Source organism: Salvelinus fontinalis, chromosome 30 (assembly GCF_029448725.1).
Source record: "Salvelinus fontinalis isolate EN_2023a chromosome 30, ASM2944872v1, whole genome shotgun sequence".
In the NCBI taxonomy this organism is placed as follows: Eukaryota; Metazoa; Chordata; class Actinopteri; order Salmoniformes; family Salmonidae; genus Salvelinus; species Salvelinus fontinalis.
In genome coordinates, this window is record NC_074694.1 from 40,144,944 (window position 1) to 40,165,180 (window position 20,237).

Sequence of the window (20,237 nt, forward strand, 5' to 3'; positions counted from 1 at the left end):
GTTGTTTGAATGGCAGTGATGGAAAAGTACCCAATTGTCATACTTGAATAAAAGTCAAGATACCTTTAATAGAAAATGACTCAGGTGAAAGTCACCCAGTAAAATACTACTTGAGTAAAAGTCTAAAAGTACTTGTTTTTAAATATACTTAAAGTGCCAAAAGTAAATGTAATTGCTAAAATGTACTTAAGTATCAAAAGTAAAAGTACAAATCATTTAAAATTCCTTATGTTAATTAAACCAGCCAGCACTATTTTCTTGTTTAAAAAAAAAAATTACAGATAGCCAGGGGCACACTCCAACACTCAGACAATTTTCAAACAAAGCATTTGTGTTCAGTGAATCTGCCAGATTCACTAGGGATGTTCTCTTGATAAGTGTGTGAATTTGACCATTTTCCTGTCCTGCTAAGCATTTGTAACGGATGTGAAATGGTTAGCTAGTTAGCGGGTACGCGCTAGTAGCATTTCAATCAGTTACGTCACTTGCTCTGAGACTTAAGTAGTGTTGCCCCTTGCTTTGCAAGGGCCGTGGCTTTTGTGGAGCGATGGGTAACGCTGCTTCGTGGGTGACTGTTGTCGATGTGTGCAGAGGGTCCCTGGTTCGCGCCCGTGTCGGGGCGAGGGGACGGTTTAAAGTTATACTGTTACACATTCAAAATGTAATGAGTACCTTAGGGTGACAGGGAAACTGTATGGAGTAAAAAGTACATTATTTTCTTTAGAAATGTAGTGAAGTAAAAGTTGTCAAAAATATAAATAGTAAAGTACAGATACCAAAAAAAATGACTTAAGTAGTACTTTAAAGTATTTTTACTTAAGAACTTTGCACTACTGTTGAATGGCACTGATTTTAATGGATTTATTGTATGGGTTTCTGTACATTTTGTGTCTGATGACTTGTTGAACTTATAGGTTAACTTTAAGTAATGTGCACCACACAAAATAGTTGAAATGCAAAGAACAGAGGGTAATTATCATTATCATTTTAGTTCTGCTTTCTCAAAGTCTTTCAAGACATGTTTGTCCTGTTCACTACAGGCTATTATATTTGTTATAAATTAAACCTACTCATTGAGAAGACTACGCAGAGATTGAAATATGACAATTCCCTACAACTGAAATTAAGTATTCCCTTGTTTACCACAAATCTACTGTGGCAATTTACCCATGTTGGTGTTGGCTACTTACAATTTTATGTAAACCATGAATAACTTGTCTACATGATTACAAACACTCCAATGGTACCTATATTAGCATTTGTGCGCTTCATGTCCACATCATTTATATGACTTCATTGAGCTAAAGAATACATTTTAGATACAAAAAGATTTGGCCATTAAGTATGAAAATGCAAATATAGGTACCATTGACTGCATTGGATATCTGCCACAAATGCAAATAAAGTTAGCATTTGAAAGTGGCCAGGTTAACAAAACCAAAGCATCGATTGCTGCCATACCATGTCCATAGACTGCTTGCATGGTAAGGAAAGCATTATGGCATTTTTTTATGGGTTAACTATCCCTTGGTTGCAATTGGCCAAGACTTTTCTTTTTAAGTTCCTTTCTATAGCCTTCTGTAGCTGTGGTTAAGGGAATACATAAAGATGATATTGAAATGGCTTTACAGCATGTGTTCTACCTTCTAAAAACGGGATGTGCATTGAATTGCCATTAAGGTCTTACAAACTTGTTTGCAACTTAAAATAAGTTATACTCAGTGTTTTTAGAAATTGGACATTGGCCTACCGACTTCCATACATTGCTTTCCATATATTGCTTCGGGCCAAGTCTTAATCAAATTGTAGGCGCATATGATAAACATTGTTGTGGTTAATGCTTGTAATTTACCACCAAGTGGCAGCATACAACATTCAGAAACGACATCCTCCTGCCAAATGCCTCAAGTAGGAAGTGATTACTTCACTTCGCAAGTTTATATTAACGATGTAGGAGAAGTGTCCAACATTCGTTAATCCTTGACTGGTATAAAACATGATAGGCTGAGAGTATTTACCAAATCAACAATTAGCAGTACTGAAAACCTGCAGGACATAATTTTATAAGGTAAGTGCTAAGAGGCAAAAGCATATCAACTTTCTACACTGTCAGCTGAACTAATGCTTTGTAATTTTCCGTAGATTCAAATTGAAAACTATAAAATCAATGTTTTTAAAGTATAAATAATGTATAGGGCAGACATACCACCAGCCATGTTCTCTGAGCACATTTCAGGTCTGCTGCGCAAACTTGAACGTTGTAAAAAATTCTGGTCAACTTCCAGCGCATTAAAAAAATATATATATATTTTACCTTCATTTAACTAGGCAAGTCAGTTAAAAACCTGGATTCGAACCAGGGTCTCTTGCACTAAGATGCAGTGCCTTACACCTCTGCGCCACTCAGTAGCTCCGAATTTACTGTGAACTGTGAACACAGTAGCTATACCAGGTTCAAGTTACAGTTTCTAGAGTGGTCAAGTAGGCTACTGTGGCTATTTCATCATAATTTAGGTCTACTAGAGTGGGCTACCATAAAAAAACAATGGCGAAAATGCATCCCATAACATTTTAAGATGGCAATAGCTGTTCTATCATTCCGCCTAAAGTAGAGGTGAGATCAGGTGGAACCATTCTAGCCAATGAGGGCAGGTACGCTTGTGAACAACATGCACAGCTCTAATATAAAATCAGTTTTTATAACATTAATATGGTGACAATGATCTAGGTTGTGTGTAGCGGTTATGATATGAAGGTTTGGCTTGGAAAGATATTTTTTGCCAGATCACAGGCAGCTGATGTTTTGTGGACTGAAGTCCACAAGCAAAGGGAAAAGGTGAGAAGGAGAGCACGTAGATGCGAAAAGTAATTATACAACAATCAAAGTGATCATGCTGTTTGTTTGTGGCTGCCATGAAAGTGAACGTTTGAGTCTGATCAGGGGTGTATTCATTCTGCCGATTCTGTTGAATTTTTTTTCTTCTTAAATGGAAGCAAACAGAACAGGGATAAACATTTAACTAGGCAAGTCCATTAAGAACAAATTCTTATTTACAATGACAGCCAACGCTGGGCCAAATGTGTGCCGCCTTATGGGACTCCTAATCACAGCTGGTTGTGATACAGTCTGGATTCGAACCAGGTTGTCTGTAGTGACGCCTCTTAGCACGGAGATGCAGTGTCTTAGAACACTGCACCACTTGAATTTGTTCAACTGAAAGTCTCGTTTGTAACTGTTGGACTAATGATTACACACTAGATCAGCTAGATGCAGGCAAGAGTATGCAAGGTGGTATTGAATGTGTCAATGTCTGTCACCTTGATTACTCAAATGTCTCTCAACCTGTGCACCTATGTTGTAAACTTTCATACATAGGCTGAGTTGTAGCAACCTCATGCTGGGTAGAGGAAAACTTTAGAGTATCATGTAGTAGCCTAAACCTATCGATGTTACATTGAGCTGGGTGAATGGAATATGAATGACAGTCATCCAATATCCTGTAATAGAAATAAGGCCTTGGTCAAAAAATAAATTAAATAAACATTGTCCTCCCTCAATCATGAACGGCACCGACTGCCACTGTGTGAATGGCATGTCTCAGTTGACTAGCTTTCGCAGAGAAGTTTTTCTCCCCCCACATCAGTAGAGAACGGGTCTTTATAAACAAACTGTGCACCACCTCTGTGGGGACTACAGTGTCATTGCATTTTGGTACACCAGAATTACATCCTGTGTTTGCCTTGCAGCATTGCATTGCAGAGGCAGTTGCAGTGCGTTCGGTGCATTTTGGTACTCCAGAATTACATTCTGCGTTTGCCTTGCAGCATTGCGTTGCAGAGGCAGTTGCAGTGCGTTCGGTGTGGTGCAGACCTAGATTTTATCGAACGTATGCGTCAGCCTGTATGCTGTAGACAGCTTAACAGAAATGGTAGCAGAGGGTGAATGTTGAACTTTTGTTGCACACATATCCAGATGATCACGAATATTCACCTTTTGCTACCATTTCTGTCAAACCTCTGCACATACTGTTTGATGCATTTGTTCGATAAATCCAACACATACCACACAGAGCGAGACAAACAGTGTTTTATGCTTCGAACACACCGACAGTGTCATTGCACAAAATAGTATGCAGCATCATCTGGATGTTTGCAACAAAAGTTCAACATTCACCTTCTGCTACCATTTCTGTCAAGTTGTCTATGCATACGTTCGATAAAATCTAGGTCTGCACCACACCGAACGCACTGCAACTGCCTCTGCAACGCAATGCTGTAAGGCAAACGCAGCGTTTCATTGGAAATTAATGTAATTCTGGGGTACCAAAATGCAAAAGCCCTGTCAGTGTGATCCAGGCGCAAAACTCATCAAATCTCGTTGGGCAGTGTAGCGTTTTGTTTGGGCTCATATCAGAGGAGAAAAATAACACATTTTGAAAAGCAGTGTGTTTTTCAAATCATGTCAATAAAGTAAATTCAATTGATTGAAGATGTCACAAAAAAACTAACTGCATCTAAAACGAACTTCTCATCAAGCACTTTCGCTAGATATCTGTTAGCTTTCTTGAGAAAAGCAACTAAACTCACATAGGTTGCTCTCTTGAGATAATTATTACCCTTGCTTAGCAAATGAGCAACATTATATAAATTATATAAAAGTAGATGGTGATGCTCAGCAGACTACAAAACAAGCGATGTGAGCAACATTATATAAAAGTAGATGGTGATGCTCAGCAGACTACAAAACAAGCGATGTTGTAGGCTAGACGTTGACTGGATAAAGTTTATGATAGCCATAACTGAGTCCATGGAGTTTTTTTTAAACTCACTGCTGAGTCAAGCGCAAAACTCGATATGGTGTATCAGGCAGTGTAGTGATCTCATCTGTGGTGAAAGCGCTGATAGACCGGCAGACAGACCCTGTACCCTGCTAGCAGCTCTGATTGCTGTGACTGGTATGTTTAGTGATCTTCAGTGACAGCAGCTAATGGGCGGGACTACAGGAAAACCGGTTCTCCCATTGGACAATTTTGAAGAGGGCACCCTTTTGCCTTAAAAAAAAAAGAGTTATTTTCAGAATTGATCAAAGGGCAGTAGTGGTGCATGGGTAAAATCCCCAGGGAAGGCAAGGATAGCAACCTCTATCCAGTGAAGTCCACAAAGCATATTCCATTTACAGTAACAGAAAGTTACATGACTGACAGCATGGTCAAGCAAGTTCCTGTTTCAGACATATTCGGACCACTAAACAACTGTGGATTCAGAACCACAGAGAGTAACCGCAAGTCGCAAAGAAAACAGGAGCTGCCTCCACTACTCCAGCACCATTTCAACTTCAACATTTCAACGTCATCAAATCACCTCTGCTTAGTCTAATACAGTGACAACTAAAAGATACCAAAACAATTTAGTCCAATCAACGTAAGCTAAATATGATGGCTGTACAAGGTACTGATTTACGTGTGTGTGTTTGTGCAAGTAGAAAAACATGTTGACTCACTACTTGTAGAGAAGCGCCAATGCCATCCTCCTCTCTTTCACGCTGACGAAACAGTCTATCCCCCTGTCATACAGTATTTTTTGTTGTCCAAGGCTACCTGGCTAAAATGCTTGCTGTCAAGCCTAACCCATTCACGGGCAACATTAGCTAGTTAACATTAGCCTTCTACATGTAGCTAGCTACATATTGAACTTCCATCCTCTCAGGCCAGGGGCACAACAATGTATGAATTAATGGTTGGATCAGAATTACCTTTATAAGGATTGGCCAGTATGGAGAATTAAGTAAAACCACAAGTCCAAATTCCTATCTCCAACCATGGCTGATTTAGAAAAGGGCCAATTTTAGATAGCTGGCTAGCTAGCCACCGGAGGGAAACAATGCCACGAGATGCAACAATTCAAGTTTTTCTGTCAATGATGAATGCTCTCAATGGGATTTGATAGAAGTGATGCCAAATCCAAGCTGGCTTCCTTTGGCACTTTTTTTTGCGTGCACCAGGACCATTCACAGCTCAAAGCTGGATGGCTAATTTTGTATACTTTTTTTTGTCAAGGGAGGCCAGATGCTCACTGGCTTCCTTTGCATTCAATGCTACGGGCTGCAACAATGTCATACTTGTTTGGACCAGACAGCATCAGATAGATGGCCTACACGTCGAGAGACAGAGGGGCGCTGTTTTACTCGCTCAGATGCTTTCTCCTGTGAGATACATTCAGCCTCTTGCGGAATAAAGGAACATTATGAAACACCAAAAGACGAAAGATACATTTTTGGGGGGAGCCTGGCATCCCTTGGCATCCATGAATACACGCCACTATCAAGGGGCCATTCTAAATTCATAAACGGGTCAAATCTGACCCAAGGGCCGCCAGTTGAATAGCCGGGGCCTACATCGTAGCAATATTGTGGCCCCCAAAAACATATTCCTCTCAACATCTCACCTTGACAAAACTTCTCTAACCCAGTAGCAGTCGATCATAGGTCTGCAATCAGTCAGAGATAATATACAGTGATGCTAACCGTCTTGTCTTTACAGCAATGTTGAGGACTTGGGCCTCCTATGTCTTTGTCTCCTCCTATGTCTCTAGATTTAATTCAGGACGATTATTTTATAGAGGCAGGTTGAAGGTTTATGGTGCACTTTACGGTGTGAGGGCAACTCAACATTATTTCAGGTTTCACAAAGAGCACCAACGGAGTCACCAAGGTGCTTATAGATAGAGTTATACCGAACTAGACAAAATCAAGCATACTTGTTCGTGTGAGAATAGTGAGGGAATGCATGGCTGATCTTCAAGAGGGAAATTCCACCTTGTAAGAGCAGAGTGGGGTGGGGGTTGTGTTTGCATTTCTCCCAGCAGATCGGATGGTGTTTCGACTATGGTCCCTTTAGAACACTCCAGTGGCTCCAATGATGATACAGAGGCCATCATGCCTCAGGAACAAGAACCGGAGAAGAGAAGACTTCAGACCCACCCCCAAATATATGGAGCCATCACCGGAGACAGTACAGGCAGCCTAGGAGATACCTGCCCGACTTGTTGGGGAGTAGGTCGTATTCCAAGAGGTAGGTGGTCCACTTCAGCCAGACTAACTACTTAGTTGTGCCTGGGATTTACTTATATGTTGATGTTGGGATTATTTTCATGTTGTTATTCAAGATTTGTATTTAATAACCTACATTTGTTTTAAGAGAAGTGAGAGTCACTTTCAGTTCTCAAATTGCTGTTGTGTCCTGTGTAGCGTGTAGCAAGGCTGACATGCCACTCCCAACTACTGCTGTAAACACATTTTCTATTCACATACTGTACATCTGTCTTTACACTTAATTCACATACATATACTATATATTTATATTGCGGACTGGTCGGTAAGCTAATTTGCTGCAGTTCTTTCAATTTTGCCATGGGGTTTTGTACTGTGTATTTAAATACTGTATTTTCGACATACAGGAGCTCATTCTAATATTTCTACTACTGCACATTGCATTTTAGTTACACTGTTTATACACACCACATATTTATTTATATACTGGAGTTTTGACATAGCTCACTATACTATACAGTATCTACTGCTGTACATCTAATTCTTAGTATATCTTGTGTCAATTAATCTGGTGTACTGTATACATGTATAGATTGCATTTGGATTACTGTTACAGTGCTATTTGGGATGTTTGGTTATGACATTTCTTTATTTATATTTTGTGTTATTTGTGTACTTCTTTGATATTTTACTGCGTTGTTAGGAGCTAGTAACTTAAGCATTTCGCTGCACCCGCTATAACATCTGCAAAGCTGTGTACGCGACCAATAAACTTGGATTGGATTTGAATACAGCAGTATGTCTAACTGTGAAGTCGTAACTCACCTTCCTGTTCTCTGTATAGGACGTGATCAGCGTGTGGCAGTCATAACCCACATTTGTTTCAAAAGAAGGGAGAGTCACTTTCATTTCTCTGTGAAATGAAATCAAAATGCTGTTGTGTTCTGTGCAGCAAGGCTGACATGCCAATACAGCAGTATCTCTAACTGTGAAATAATAACTTGTTCTTCTCTGTATAGGACATGATCAGCTAGTGGCAGTCATCCCATGTTCAGACATAAGACTGAGGCCCAGCCGGACGTAAGTGTGTGTGTCTGTTTGTGAGTGTCTAATTGTGTTTGTGTGCGCGTGCATAACTGTGTGTTGAACACCTCCCTCTGCAACTGGATCCTGGAGTTCCTGACGGGCCTCCCCTAGGTGGTGAGGGTAGGCAACAGCACCTCCACCACCACGCTGACCCTCAACACGGGGGCCCCTCATGGGTGTGCGCTTAGTCCCCTCCTGTACTCCCTGTTAAACCACGACTGCGTGGCCATGCACGACACCAACACCATCATCAAGTTTGCTGAAGACGCAAAGTTGGTAGGCCTGATCACCGACGGCGATGAAAAAGCCTACAGGGAGAAGGTCAGAGAGGACAACAACTTCTCCCTCAATGTCAGTAAGACCAAAGAGCTGATCGTGGACTACAATAAACAGGGGGGTGAGCACTCCCACATCCACATTGACAGACCTGTAGTGGAGCGGGTCGAGAGCTTCAAGTTCCTCGGTGTCCACATGATTAAGGACTTAACATTGTCCACACACACACAGTCGTGAAGAATGCATGACGGGCCTTCCTCTGACACTGCCTGATATAGATTTTTCGGGCCTTCCTCTGACACTGCCTGACGTATAGGTCCTGGATGGCAGGGAGCTCGGCCCCAGTGATGTAGCGTCCGGCAAATGGTACTGGAGCACCAGGCTCCGAGACAGCTTCTATCCCCAAGCCATAAGACTGCTAAATAGTTAATCAAATGGTTACCCAGACTATCTGTATTGAGTTTGACCTTATTTTCCACTGACTCTATGCACACTCACAAGACTCTACCCTCACACTACACTGACACTCTCACAACAACAACAAAAAACACACACACACACACACACACACACACATACAGACACACACCTAACGCGTACTGACGCCACACACACATACACACCAGTGGAACGGAGTCAAACGTGTTGTTTCCATATGTTTGATACCATTCCATTTATTCCCTTCCAGCCATTACAATGAGCCCGACCATCTGTAGCTCTTCCCACCAGCCTCCTCTGAGACACACAGACTTTCACAATCATCATACGTCGCTGCTACTCTGTTCCTTTTTTAATCTTATTATTAGATTTTCTGCTTTTACGTACATATCTATCTCAATTATCTCGCACCCCTGCAAATTGATATGGTAGTGTTACTCCCTGTATATAAACCATTTTTCCTCGTGTTATTCTTTTTATAATCTTTTAACTCGGCATTGTTACTAACAGGCTCGTAAGTAAGCATTTTATTCGGCTCATGTGACGAATAAAATTAGATTTGATTCGATTTTTGAGCTTTACCCATACGAAACAGTGTACAGCAAGATTCTTGGTGTGTTTAATCAGCATATTGTGTTACGCTTCATGGTTATTAAAGGTCACAAATAGGGTTGCAAAGGGTCGGAAACTTTCCGGAAAAGACACCTTATCGATAGCAATGGCTCATGGTCCTCCTGGAACCAGAAGTTTTTTTGACTCAATGGAGGAACATTGTCAGAGAAATGATGATGAATGTTTTGCTCGAGCTGTGTATGCAACTGGTTCACCTCTGATGCTCACAGGCAATGTGTATTGGAAGAGATTTCTGAATGTTCTTCGCCCAGCATACACCCCTCCAACCAGACATGCTTTATCTACTCATTTGCTGGATGCGGAGTTCAACAGAATTCAAGTGAAGGTCAAGCAAATCATAGAGAAAGCAGACTGTATTGCTATCATCTCTGATGGGTTGTTGAATGTTTGTGGGCAAGGAATAATTAACTACATCATCTCCACCCCTCAACCAGTATTCTACAAGAGCACAGACACAAGGGACAATGGACACACCGGTCTCTACATTGCAGATGAGCTGAAGGCAGTCATCAATGGCCTTGGACCACAGAAGGTATTTGCACTGGTGACAGACAATGCTGCGAACATGAAGGCTGCTTGGTCTAAAGTGGAGGAGTCCTACCCTCACATCACACCCATTGGCTGTGCTGCTCATGCATTTAATCTCCTCCTCGAGGACATCATGACACTGAAAACAATGGATGCACTCTACAAGAAAGCCATGGTATGGTTAGGTATGTAAAGGGTCATCAAGTTATAGCAGCAATCTACCTCACCAAGCAAAATGAGAAGAATAAGAGAACATTGAAGCTGCCCAGCAACACCCGTTGGGGTGGTGTTGTCATCATGTTTGACAGTCTCCTGGAGGGGAAGGAGTCTCTCCAAGAAATGGCCATATCACAGTCTTACGATATGGACAGCCCCATCAAGAGGATCCTCATGTTTGATGTATTTTGGGAGAGAGTGGTAAGCATCCTGAAACTCCTGATACATAGCAGTAGCCATTGCACGGATTGAGGGAGACAATGCCATCCTGTCTGATGTTCAGACTCTGCTTGCAGATGTAAGAGAAGAAATCCGTACTACCCTGCCCACTTCACTGTTGCTTCAAGCGGAGGAAACTGCAGGTCTGAAATACATAAAAAAGTGTAAAGACTTTTGCCTGAAGCCCATACGCCGCAGCGTACATGTTGGACCCCAAGTATGCTGGCAAGAGCATCCTGTCTGGTGCAGAGATCAAATCTAATTTTATTTGTCACGTACACATGGTTAGCAGATGTTAATGCGAGTGTAGCGAAATGCTTGTGCTTCTAGTTCCGACAATGCAGTAATAACCAACGAGTAATCTAACCTAACAATTTCACAACAACTACCTTATACACACAAGTGTAAAGGGATGAAGAATATGTACATAAAAAGTTATGAATGAGTGATGGTACAGAACGGCATAGGCAAGGCCTATGGTGTCATCACTACCGTGTCTCGCCACCTTGGCCTGGATGAGGGCAAGATTCTGGGCAGTCTGGCGAAGTACACTTTAAAGCAAGGGCTTTGGGATGGAGATGCAATATGGCAGTTGTGCCAACATATCTCATCATCCACCTGGTGGAAGGGACTTTGTGGGTTTGAGGCTCTTTCCCTTGTTGCCTCCATCATCCTCCAAATCCCACCAACATCAGCCGCCTCAGAGTGCAACTGGTCCTTGTTTGGGAACACACACACGAAAGCAACAGGCTGACCAATACAAGGGTTGAAAAATTGGGGGCCATCCAGGCAAATTTGAGGCTTTTTGAGTCTGACAAAGAGCTATCCTCAACAAGGTTGGAAAGTGACAGTGAAGGATGAGGCCTCAGAGTCTGATGTTCAAGAGGTGGAGAAGACATGGAAGCCTGAGAGGAAGACAACCAAAGCTTTAGTTTCTAGACTATCACTTTACAGATGTATGTTGAGATGCGATGGATCATTGGGGATCATTCAATATTCCCTTTCTTTTGTTGTTCAGTGAAATCCTCCCATGTGAAGAGTCAATTCATTTAATTAAAGTTCAATTCGTAACTAAATCGTTTTTTTTTTCTATTGGAAGGATTTAATCATTTGCAATTATGTCTACTTATGAAAAGGTTTATGTTTTTGTCTCCATATTGTAACGGTCGTTCTCCTCCTCTTCGTCAGAAGAGGAGGAGTAGGGATCAGACAAATGCAGCGGGTTTTGAAAACATAATGAATTTATTAACTGCCGAAGAAGAACACGAAAAAACACTTGGAATGATTACAAAATAACAACACGAACGTAGACTGACCTAAAACATGAGAACTTACATATAACACAAAGAACGCACGAACAGGTACAGACTACAACAAACGAACAAACAAACACTACAGTCCCGTGTGGTACGAACATACATACAGACACGGAAGACAACCACCCACAAACAAACAGTGAAACCAGCCTACCTTAATATGGTTCTCAATCAGAGGAAACGTCAAACACCTGCCTCTAATTGAGAACCATATCAGGCAACACATTAAACCCAACATAGAAACAAAACACATAGAATGCCCACCCCAACTCACGCCCTGACCAACTAAACACATACAAAACAACAGAAAACAGGTCAGGAACGTGACACATATGATATGGTAGATATATCCAATGCAAAAAAACATCTATATTTAAATGGTATTAATATTAATTTGCATATATTTTCGTTAATTCTCATATATTCCCGTTAATTCACATGGAACGTTTCCACCTTTGAATATTCCCCAAAATGTGCAAACCTAATCACGAACAGTCAAAATCACGTTTTTTCATGAAATTGGATGATATTTGGATGAAACCAGCTCAAAGTACAGCATGATGACAAAAGTATGACAAATGACTGTTGCTTTACATTGATAAAGTTTGATCATGAAGTTACTGGTCCTCTCCCCCTGTGTCAAACACTTGGATTCAGGAGGCATCATAAGAGACACGCCAAACGGGAGATGTATCAACAACAAAAAATGACATCATTCGTGCACTTTCAATGTTGCTCGAGTTGCTTGATGTATCACCATATTTGCTTGAGATGATTTGACTGCAACACTGCTCACTGCATCCAAGTTGCTCAACATAGGTGTTTCAAAGGGCTGTCAGTCAAGGCAAGCTCATGAATATAAGCTTCCCGTCCACTCACCCTACCTTTTCAAACTTCCTGGTAGTTAACCATTACTTTTTGTAAAATATTTAGCATTTCTATCCAAAAACAAATATTAACGTTATATTTTAGTCATTTAAAAGGCTATTTTACATGGGAATCATGAAGTTTGTTCGGGACCTTTAACTGCATTCTTCTTTTCCAAGGAAACTTTATGTGTGTATATCGGTGGTGGTGTGTCTTCTGATCTGCTGTCTGATCCTCTTCTTCCTCTTCCCACGGAGTATCTCACTGTCCCTTGTCACCGTCAAATCAGTGATGGTCTTCTTCACCCCGCATACAGTTGAAATGCAAATCGCGGTAAATACGAGATATATGCATGCCGCACTCCCATATACAGTTGAAGTCGGAAGTTTACACACACCTTAGCCAAATACATTTAAACTCAGTTTTTCCACAATTCCTGACATTTAATCCTAGTAAAAATCTGTTAGGGTCACCACTTTATTTTAAGAATGTGAAATGTCAGAATAATAGTAGAGAGAATGATTTATTTCAGCTTTTATTTCTTTCATCACATTCCCAGTGGGTCAGAAGTTTACATACACTCAATTAGTATTTGGGAGCATTGCCTTTAAATTGTTTAACTTGGGTCAAATGTTTCGGGTAGCCTTCCACAAGCTTCTCACAATAAGTAGGGTGAATTTTGGCCCATTCCTCCTGACAGAGCTGGTATAACTGAGTCAGGTTTGTAGGCCTCCTTGCTAGCACACGCTTTTTCAGTTCTGCCCCCAAAAAATCTATTGGTTTGAGGTCTGGGCTTTGTGATGGCCACTCCAATACCTTGACTTTGTTGTCCATAAGCCATTTTGCCACAACTGTGGAAGTATGCTTGTGGTCATTGTCCATTTGGAAGACCCATTTGTGACCAAGCTTTTACTTCCTGACTGATGTCTTGAGATGTTGCTTCAATATATCCACATAATTTTCCTTCCTCATGATGCCAGAAATCAGCCAAGACCTCAGAAAACAAATTGTAGACCACCACACATCTGGTTCAGCCTTGGAAGCAATTTCCAAACGCCTGAAGGTACCATGTTCATCTGTACAAACAAAAGTACGCAAGTATAAACACCATGGGACCATGCAGCCGTCTTACCGCTCAGGAAGGAGACAAGTTCTGTCTCCTCGAGATGAACGTACTTTGGTGCAAAAAGTGCAAATCAATCCCAGAACAACAGCAAAGGACCTTGTGAAGATGCTGGAGGAAACAGGTACAAAAGTATCTATATCCACAGTGAAACGAGTCCTATATCGACATAACCTGAAAGGCCGATTAGCAAGGAAGAAGCCACTGCTCCAAAACCGCCATAAAAAAAGCCAGACTACGGTTTGCAACTGCACATGGGGACACAGATGGTACTTTTTGGAGAAATGTCCTCTGGTCTGATGAAACAAAAACAGAACTGTTTGGCCATAACGACCATTGTTATGTTTGGAGGAAAAAGGGGAATGCTTGTAAGCCGAAGAACAGCATCCCAACCGTGAAGCACGGGGGTGGCAGCATCATGTTGTGGGAGTGCTTTGCTGCAGGAGGGACTGGTGCACTTCACAAAATAGATGGCATCATGAGGTATGAAAATTATGTGGATATATTGAAGCAACATCAAGACATCAGTCAGGAAGTTAAAGCTTGGTCGCAAATGCGGCTTTCAAATGGACAATGACCCCAAGCATACTTCCAAAGTTGTGGCAAAATGGCTTAAGGACAACAAACTCAAGGTATTGGAGTGGCCATCACAAGCCTTGACCTCAATTCTATAGAAAATATGTTGGCAGAACTGAAAAAGCGTGTGCGAGCAAGGAGGCCTACAAACCTGACAGCTCTGTCAAGAGAAATGTGCCAAAATTCACCCAAGTTATTGTGGGAAGCTTGTGGAAGGCTACCTGAAACGTTTGACCCAAGTTAAACAATTTAAAGGCAATGCTCCCAAATACTAATTGAGTGTATGTAAACTTCTGACCCACTGGGAATGTGATGAAAGAAATAAAAGTTGAAATAAATCATTCTTTCTACTATTATTCTGACATTTCACATTCTTAAAATGAAGTGGGGATCCTAACTGACCTAAGACAGAGATTTTTTTACTAGGATTAAATGTCAGGAATTGTGAAAAACTGAGTTTTTAAATGTATTTGGCTAAGGTGTGTATAAACTTCCGACTTCAACTATATATATCATAGACAATAGGTGATCACTCATTGTTTGGTTTATTAAGAGGACAGTGTGACCAAACTATGTTTTTCCTCCTCCAGAATGTCTTTAACGTCACCAATGAGAACTTTGCGGACATTCAATTCTTGGAATTTGATATACAAGTGCTGATTGCTGAAACAGTGGTGGGCAGGATCAAGATATCTAATATGACCGCGGTCAAATCACGTTCAGAGAAAGTGGTGAGTTTGATATTGTTGTTTCATATAAATCAATTAAACAATTGTAATACTGTTATAATGCAAAGAGACTTTGTTTATGGTCCCGTATGAAACCGTTGGACCTTAATTCCCAGTCAAATTAAGTTTTCCGATCTCCTACAGTATACTGTTGTCATACCCATAACAATTGAGGACACAGGCCTGAAGTAAGCATGACATGTATTATCATTTATATGTTCAATATCATTACCATCATCACTGCTTCTAAAATAGGAAGGAAATACAGTGTTATCTGCATATGTGTACATTACAGTATGAACTCTTGGATAGGACCTACAGTATGAATTAAAGTTACAGTACGCTCTTAGTTTTGCTTTCAAAATATATTATTTTCCTTATGTGATAAATGTGTCGGCTGATAAATGTCTTTTATAACTCCTCTGTTTCAGTAATTACTGCAAGTCAAACACCATAAGGATTCACACCTTGTTCTTGCATTTGCAGTGAGTTTCACACTGTTCTAAGATATGTTAAAGAGGCCAACCACAAACACATCTGTCACACCACAAACACTTCAAGGCACTTAAGCCTTTCTGACCTCCAGGCTGTAGTATGTCAATTGACTTCCCATTGTAACATACCTTGTTTGGAACCACTCAAACACACAGATCTTATGCTTCTAAGAATGGTGTACATGGTAGTTTTGCTGACGATTCTTGTTGTCAGTGATCTTGAAGACCTTTGGCCAAGACCAAAACAGAAGTTTGCTTTTTAAGACCAAGCACTACTATTACTGGAGCCAAAATAGGAACGTTTTTTACCTTTTTCAAAACGTGGATGAATTTCCCCTTTCAAGCCACATGTTCAAAAATCTCACACATTTGTTTCATGTCCATTTGAGATGAATCAGGCCTTAAAACTAGTAACAGTGTAACTATAGTATTTGCTTTTAGGTCATAAACCAACCCAATTTAAAGTTGATGGCCTTTTTTTATAATGGGAAAAGGGTAGTCAGGAACAACAGAAAAACAAACCTTTGAACTTGACCATTCTATAAAAGGGACATTTTGAAACAGGAGAACTGTGCACTTCCTGAGGAAGATATCAAAATGTCTGCCTTGATATCCCTTTTTTGTCTTCCACAGAATGACAATGAACATTTCCTACTTGGCTCACTCGGAGCAGCTGTCCGAAGACACCTTTGAGTACATTGACTGTGGAGCCAACACCACCATCCCCCACCCTATCAGGCAAATTCTTTTTGAAAGATGAAAGCCTGTCAATGAGGGATCCCCAAAGTGAAAATGTTTATTATAAACAAGATAGAATGGAAGATTCCTTTGAGTCTATCTTATGTCCAGTGGTCATAAAAAGTATATTGATACGTTTTTCGATATCAAAGGGAAATATATACATATAGTAGACTTATAGTATTGTCCTATTCTTCTGAGATAGTTTTTTGAACGATTTATGAACTGTGAAAGTACATGTTGTAGTGTTTCGTTGGTTGTTTTAACATACTTGTAGGGATTTAAAACATACACTGAGTGTACAAACCATTAGGAACACCTTCCTAATATTGACTTGCACCCCCCTTTTCCCTCAGAACAGCCTCAATTTGTCGGAGCATGGACTCTACAAGGTGTCGGCCCATGTTGACTCCAGTGCTTCCCACAGTTGTGTCAAGATGGCTGGTTGTCCTTTGTGTGGTGGACCATTCGTGACACACACGGGAAACTGTTGAGCGTGAAAAACCCAGCAGCGTTGCAGTTCTTGACACACTCAAACTGGTGCTCCTGGCCCCTAGTATCATACCCCGTTCAAAGGCACTTAAATGTGTCTTTCCCATTCACGCTCTGAAAGGCACACATACTCAATCCATGTCTCAGTTGTCTCAAAGCTTAATAATCCTTATTTAACCTGTCTCATCCCCTTCATCTACACTGATTGAAGTGGATTTAACAAGTGGCATCAATAAAGGATCAGAGCTTTCACCTGGATTCAGGTGAGGAAAGAGCAGGTGTTCCTAATGTTTTTTACACTCAGTGTACATTTCATCATTAAAAGTCAATCAGTGTACAGTATATCACAAAAGTGAGTACACCCCTCACATGTTTGTAAATATTTGAGTATATCTTTTCATGGGACAACACTGAAGAAATGACACTTTTCTACAATGTAAAGTAGTGAATGTACAGCTTGTATAACAGTGTACATTTGCTGTCCCCTCAAAATAACTCAACACACAGCCATTAATGTCTAAACCGCTGGCAACAAAAGTGAGTACACCCCTAAGTGAAAATGTCCAAATTGGGCCCAAAGTGTCAATATTTTGTGTGGCCACCATCATTTTCCAGCACTACCTTAACCCTCTTGGGCATGGAGTTCACCAGAGCTTCACAGGTTGCCACTGGAGTTCTCTTCCATGACGACATCACGGAGCTGGTGGATGTTAGAGACCTTGCACTCCTCCACCTTCCTTTTGAGGATGCCCCACAGATGCTCAATAGGGTTTATGCCCCACAGATGCCACCTTTCCAACAAGTCAGTTTGTCAAATTTCTGCCCTGCTTGAGTTTCCCCGGTCAACTGTAAGTGCTGTTATTGTGAAGTGGAAATGTCTCGGTGCAACAACGGCTCAGCTGCCAAGTGGTAGGCCGCACAAGCTCACAGAACGGGACCGGCAAGTACTGAAGCGCGTAGTACGTAAGAATCGTCTGTCCTCAGTTGCAATACTCACTACCGAGTTCAAAACTGACTCTGGAAGCAACGTCAACAAAATAACTGTTTGTTGGGAACTTCATGAAATGGATTTCTATGGCCGAGTGTTACGGATACAGGTATCCTGTGTGTGTGTGTGTATTTCTTTTCTCTCCTTCTCCCCTCACAGGTGGCAATCATAATTCTCCAATCAGTCGCTAATCAGAAGACACCTGCTCCTTTTCTCTTACCCTATCACATTCCCTTGGTTTAAAAACCTCATCAGTTGTTTTCTCTACAGCTTGATCTCTCTAGATCTCTTGTGTTTTACAACTACATGTCACTTTGTTATGGTGTTTGACTGTTAGTTTGATGGTGGGAAAAGGTGGTACCAAGACAAGTCGCCCATGGGCATACACTACCCGTAGGAATACTTTGTCTAAGAACACTAGTTAGAACTGGGCGGACCACCCACTGTATTTTTGGTTAGTTAGCTAGCTGTTGTTGAAGCAGGTAGTCTAGCTTAGGGTGTTTTTGGATATTTGTTTCTTTCCTTGGGTCCAGCTCAGCCCCTCTCCCCCCCATTACCGTGTGTAATAAATAAACCATGAGTGTTTGACGGTAATTTAGTTGTCTGTGGGTTATTCGTTCTCACTGTTCCTTTTTCTCTAGTATACTTTGCATAAGTTATGTTAAGGGTCTTGTTACCATCCCCCCCTAGACTGCTGGGTCAAAGGGATTTGAAACACCAAGCATCGAACACAAGCCTAAGATCACCATGCGCAATGCCAAGCGTTGGCTGGAGTGGTGTAAAGCTCGCCGCCATTGGACTCTAGAGCAGTGGAAATGTCTACTCTGGAGTGATGAATCACACTTCACCGTCTGACAGATAAATCTGGGTTTGGTGGATTTCAGCAGACCGTTACCTGCCCGAATGCATAATGCCAACTAAAATTTGTTGGAGGAGGATTAATGGTCTGAGGCTGTTTTTCATGGTTCGGACTCGGCCCCTTAGTTCTAGTGAAGGGAAATCTTAACGCTACAGCATATAATGACATTCTAGACGATTCTGTGCTTCCAACTTTGTGGCAACAGTTTGGGGAAGGCCCATTCCTGTTTCAGCATGACAATGCCCCCGTGCACAAAGCGAGGTCCATACAGAAATGGTTTGTTGAGATCGGTGTGGAAGAACTTGACCGGCCTGCACAGAGCACTGACCTCAACCACATCGAATACCTTTGGGATGAATTGGAATGCAGACTGCGAGCCAGGCCTAATCGCCCAACATCAGTGCCCGACCTCACCAAAGCTCTTGTGGCTGACTGGAAGTCCCCGCAGCAATGTTCCAACATCTAGTGGAAAGCCTTCCACTGGAGGCTGTTATATATAGCAGCAAAGGGGAGACCAACTCCATATTAATGTCCATGATTTGGAATGAGATGTTTGACGTGTCCACATACCTTTGGCCATGTACTGTATGTTATGTGTCTTTGAACGTTTCCTCCATTGATGTTCAATATGCAATTGCCTTGTAATTCCATTAACCTCCATTAACCTTATATAAGAGGGTAAATAACATTTCCTAAGGGTTGCCATGATTTGACTGTGAGGAATTCTGCGGTGAAGTGACAACTTTCCTGGACAGGGTGTGTGGACTGATGACTATTTGCACAATTAGAACTTTTGAGTTAAGAAATACCTAGATCATTACCAGCTTTTTTTAGAAGTCTCTTTGAAGACACTGACATGTGGTGTTTGTTTTGTTCGGGGTTTATTGCCCTTGTTGCTGTAAATTGCGTTCCAATGTGAGGGCTGTTCTCTCTGCTCCAGTGGATGATGGTTACAGCTACCACTGCTGAGAGTACTGTATGGACTGAAACACATCAAACAGCCATCAATTTTCACTGGAGGTTATATGATATTGTCCAATTTCACTGTCAGCCATCATAACATGATGAGTCAAATAAATAAGCCGTACTCTACTCTCAGTTTCTTAGATTGAAAGCTGAGGTCATGATAACTACAGGTCCTATAGCAGTACACTGGACATGTAAGGCTAAGGTTGTCCGCAGAGCTCAACAGTCGCAAGAACTGAACTCACTGAGTATCTGTTGTCAATCTTGCCACTGTAGTTGTCTTCGTTTCTGCGCACACACTTGCAGTGCACACTTTTACCTGCTATGAAGATAACATAATAAAGAAGTTAGATTCAGTTAATTGCATGGACGTTCATAACCTCTACCAATGGATGAGATACCCTACCAAGGGGCACGTCCAGCTCTTTGGGCTCAGGGGGAAGGACTGGCAAGGTTGGCGCCTCAGGTTGGCTCTCTACCGTAGGAGCTGGTCCCTTCACATTCTGTAAGTCCAAGAGAGAAATGATCATCTCTTCATACGCATCGCTAGTCGTGTTTAATTTGTTTGCTTGTTTGGCCAGAAATCCTCCCCACGTCAAGCAAGTCAGGGCTCTGTGGTTTAGTCTACCACTGCAGTAACATTGTG

At 41.4% G+C, this 20,237-nt stretch overlaps 1 protein-coding gene across 2 annotated transcripts; it reads left to right on the forward strand.

Moving 5' to 3' along the window:
* Positions 1–1,901: 1,901 nt before the first annotated feature.
* LOC129829215 (transmembrane protein 106B-like) lies at positions 1,902–18,360 on the forward strand. 2 transcript variants are annotated; one of them, XM_055890873.1, is made up of 8 exons: positions 1,902–2,068; positions 6,862–7,070; positions 8,068–8,128; positions 12,807–12,960; positions 14,917–15,057; positions 15,199–15,242; positions 15,486–15,539; positions 16,182–18,360. In XM_055890873.1, the coding sequence occupies exons 2-8, from the start codon at positions 6,884–6,886 to the stop codon at positions 16,306–16,308; spliced, it is 768 nt and encodes a 255-aa protein (XP_055746848.1). In that variant the 5' UTR covers positions 1,902–2,068; positions 6,862–6,883; the 3' UTR covers positions 16,309–18,360. The 2 variants fall into 2 exon arrangements, with proteins under 2 accessions (XP_055746848.1, XP_055746847.1); XM_055890872.1 differs by having other exon boundaries at positions 6,865–7,070.
* The last annotated feature ends 1,877 nt before the right edge of the window (positions 18,361–20,237 follow it).

Coding starts and splice junctions, on each gene's coding strand:
- LOC129829215 (XM_055890873.1), top strand. CDS start 6,884: ATGGTCCCTTTAGAACACTCCAGTGGCTCCAATGATGATACAGAGGCC. Junction 7,071..8,067: donor AGTAGGTCGTATTCCAAGAG/GTAGGTGGTCCA, acceptor TTCTCTGTATAG/GACATGATCAGCTAGTGGCA. Junction 15,243..15,485: donor ATTGAGGACACAGGCCTGAA/GTAAGCATGACA, acceptor CCTCTGTTTCAG/TAATTACTGCAAGTCAAACA.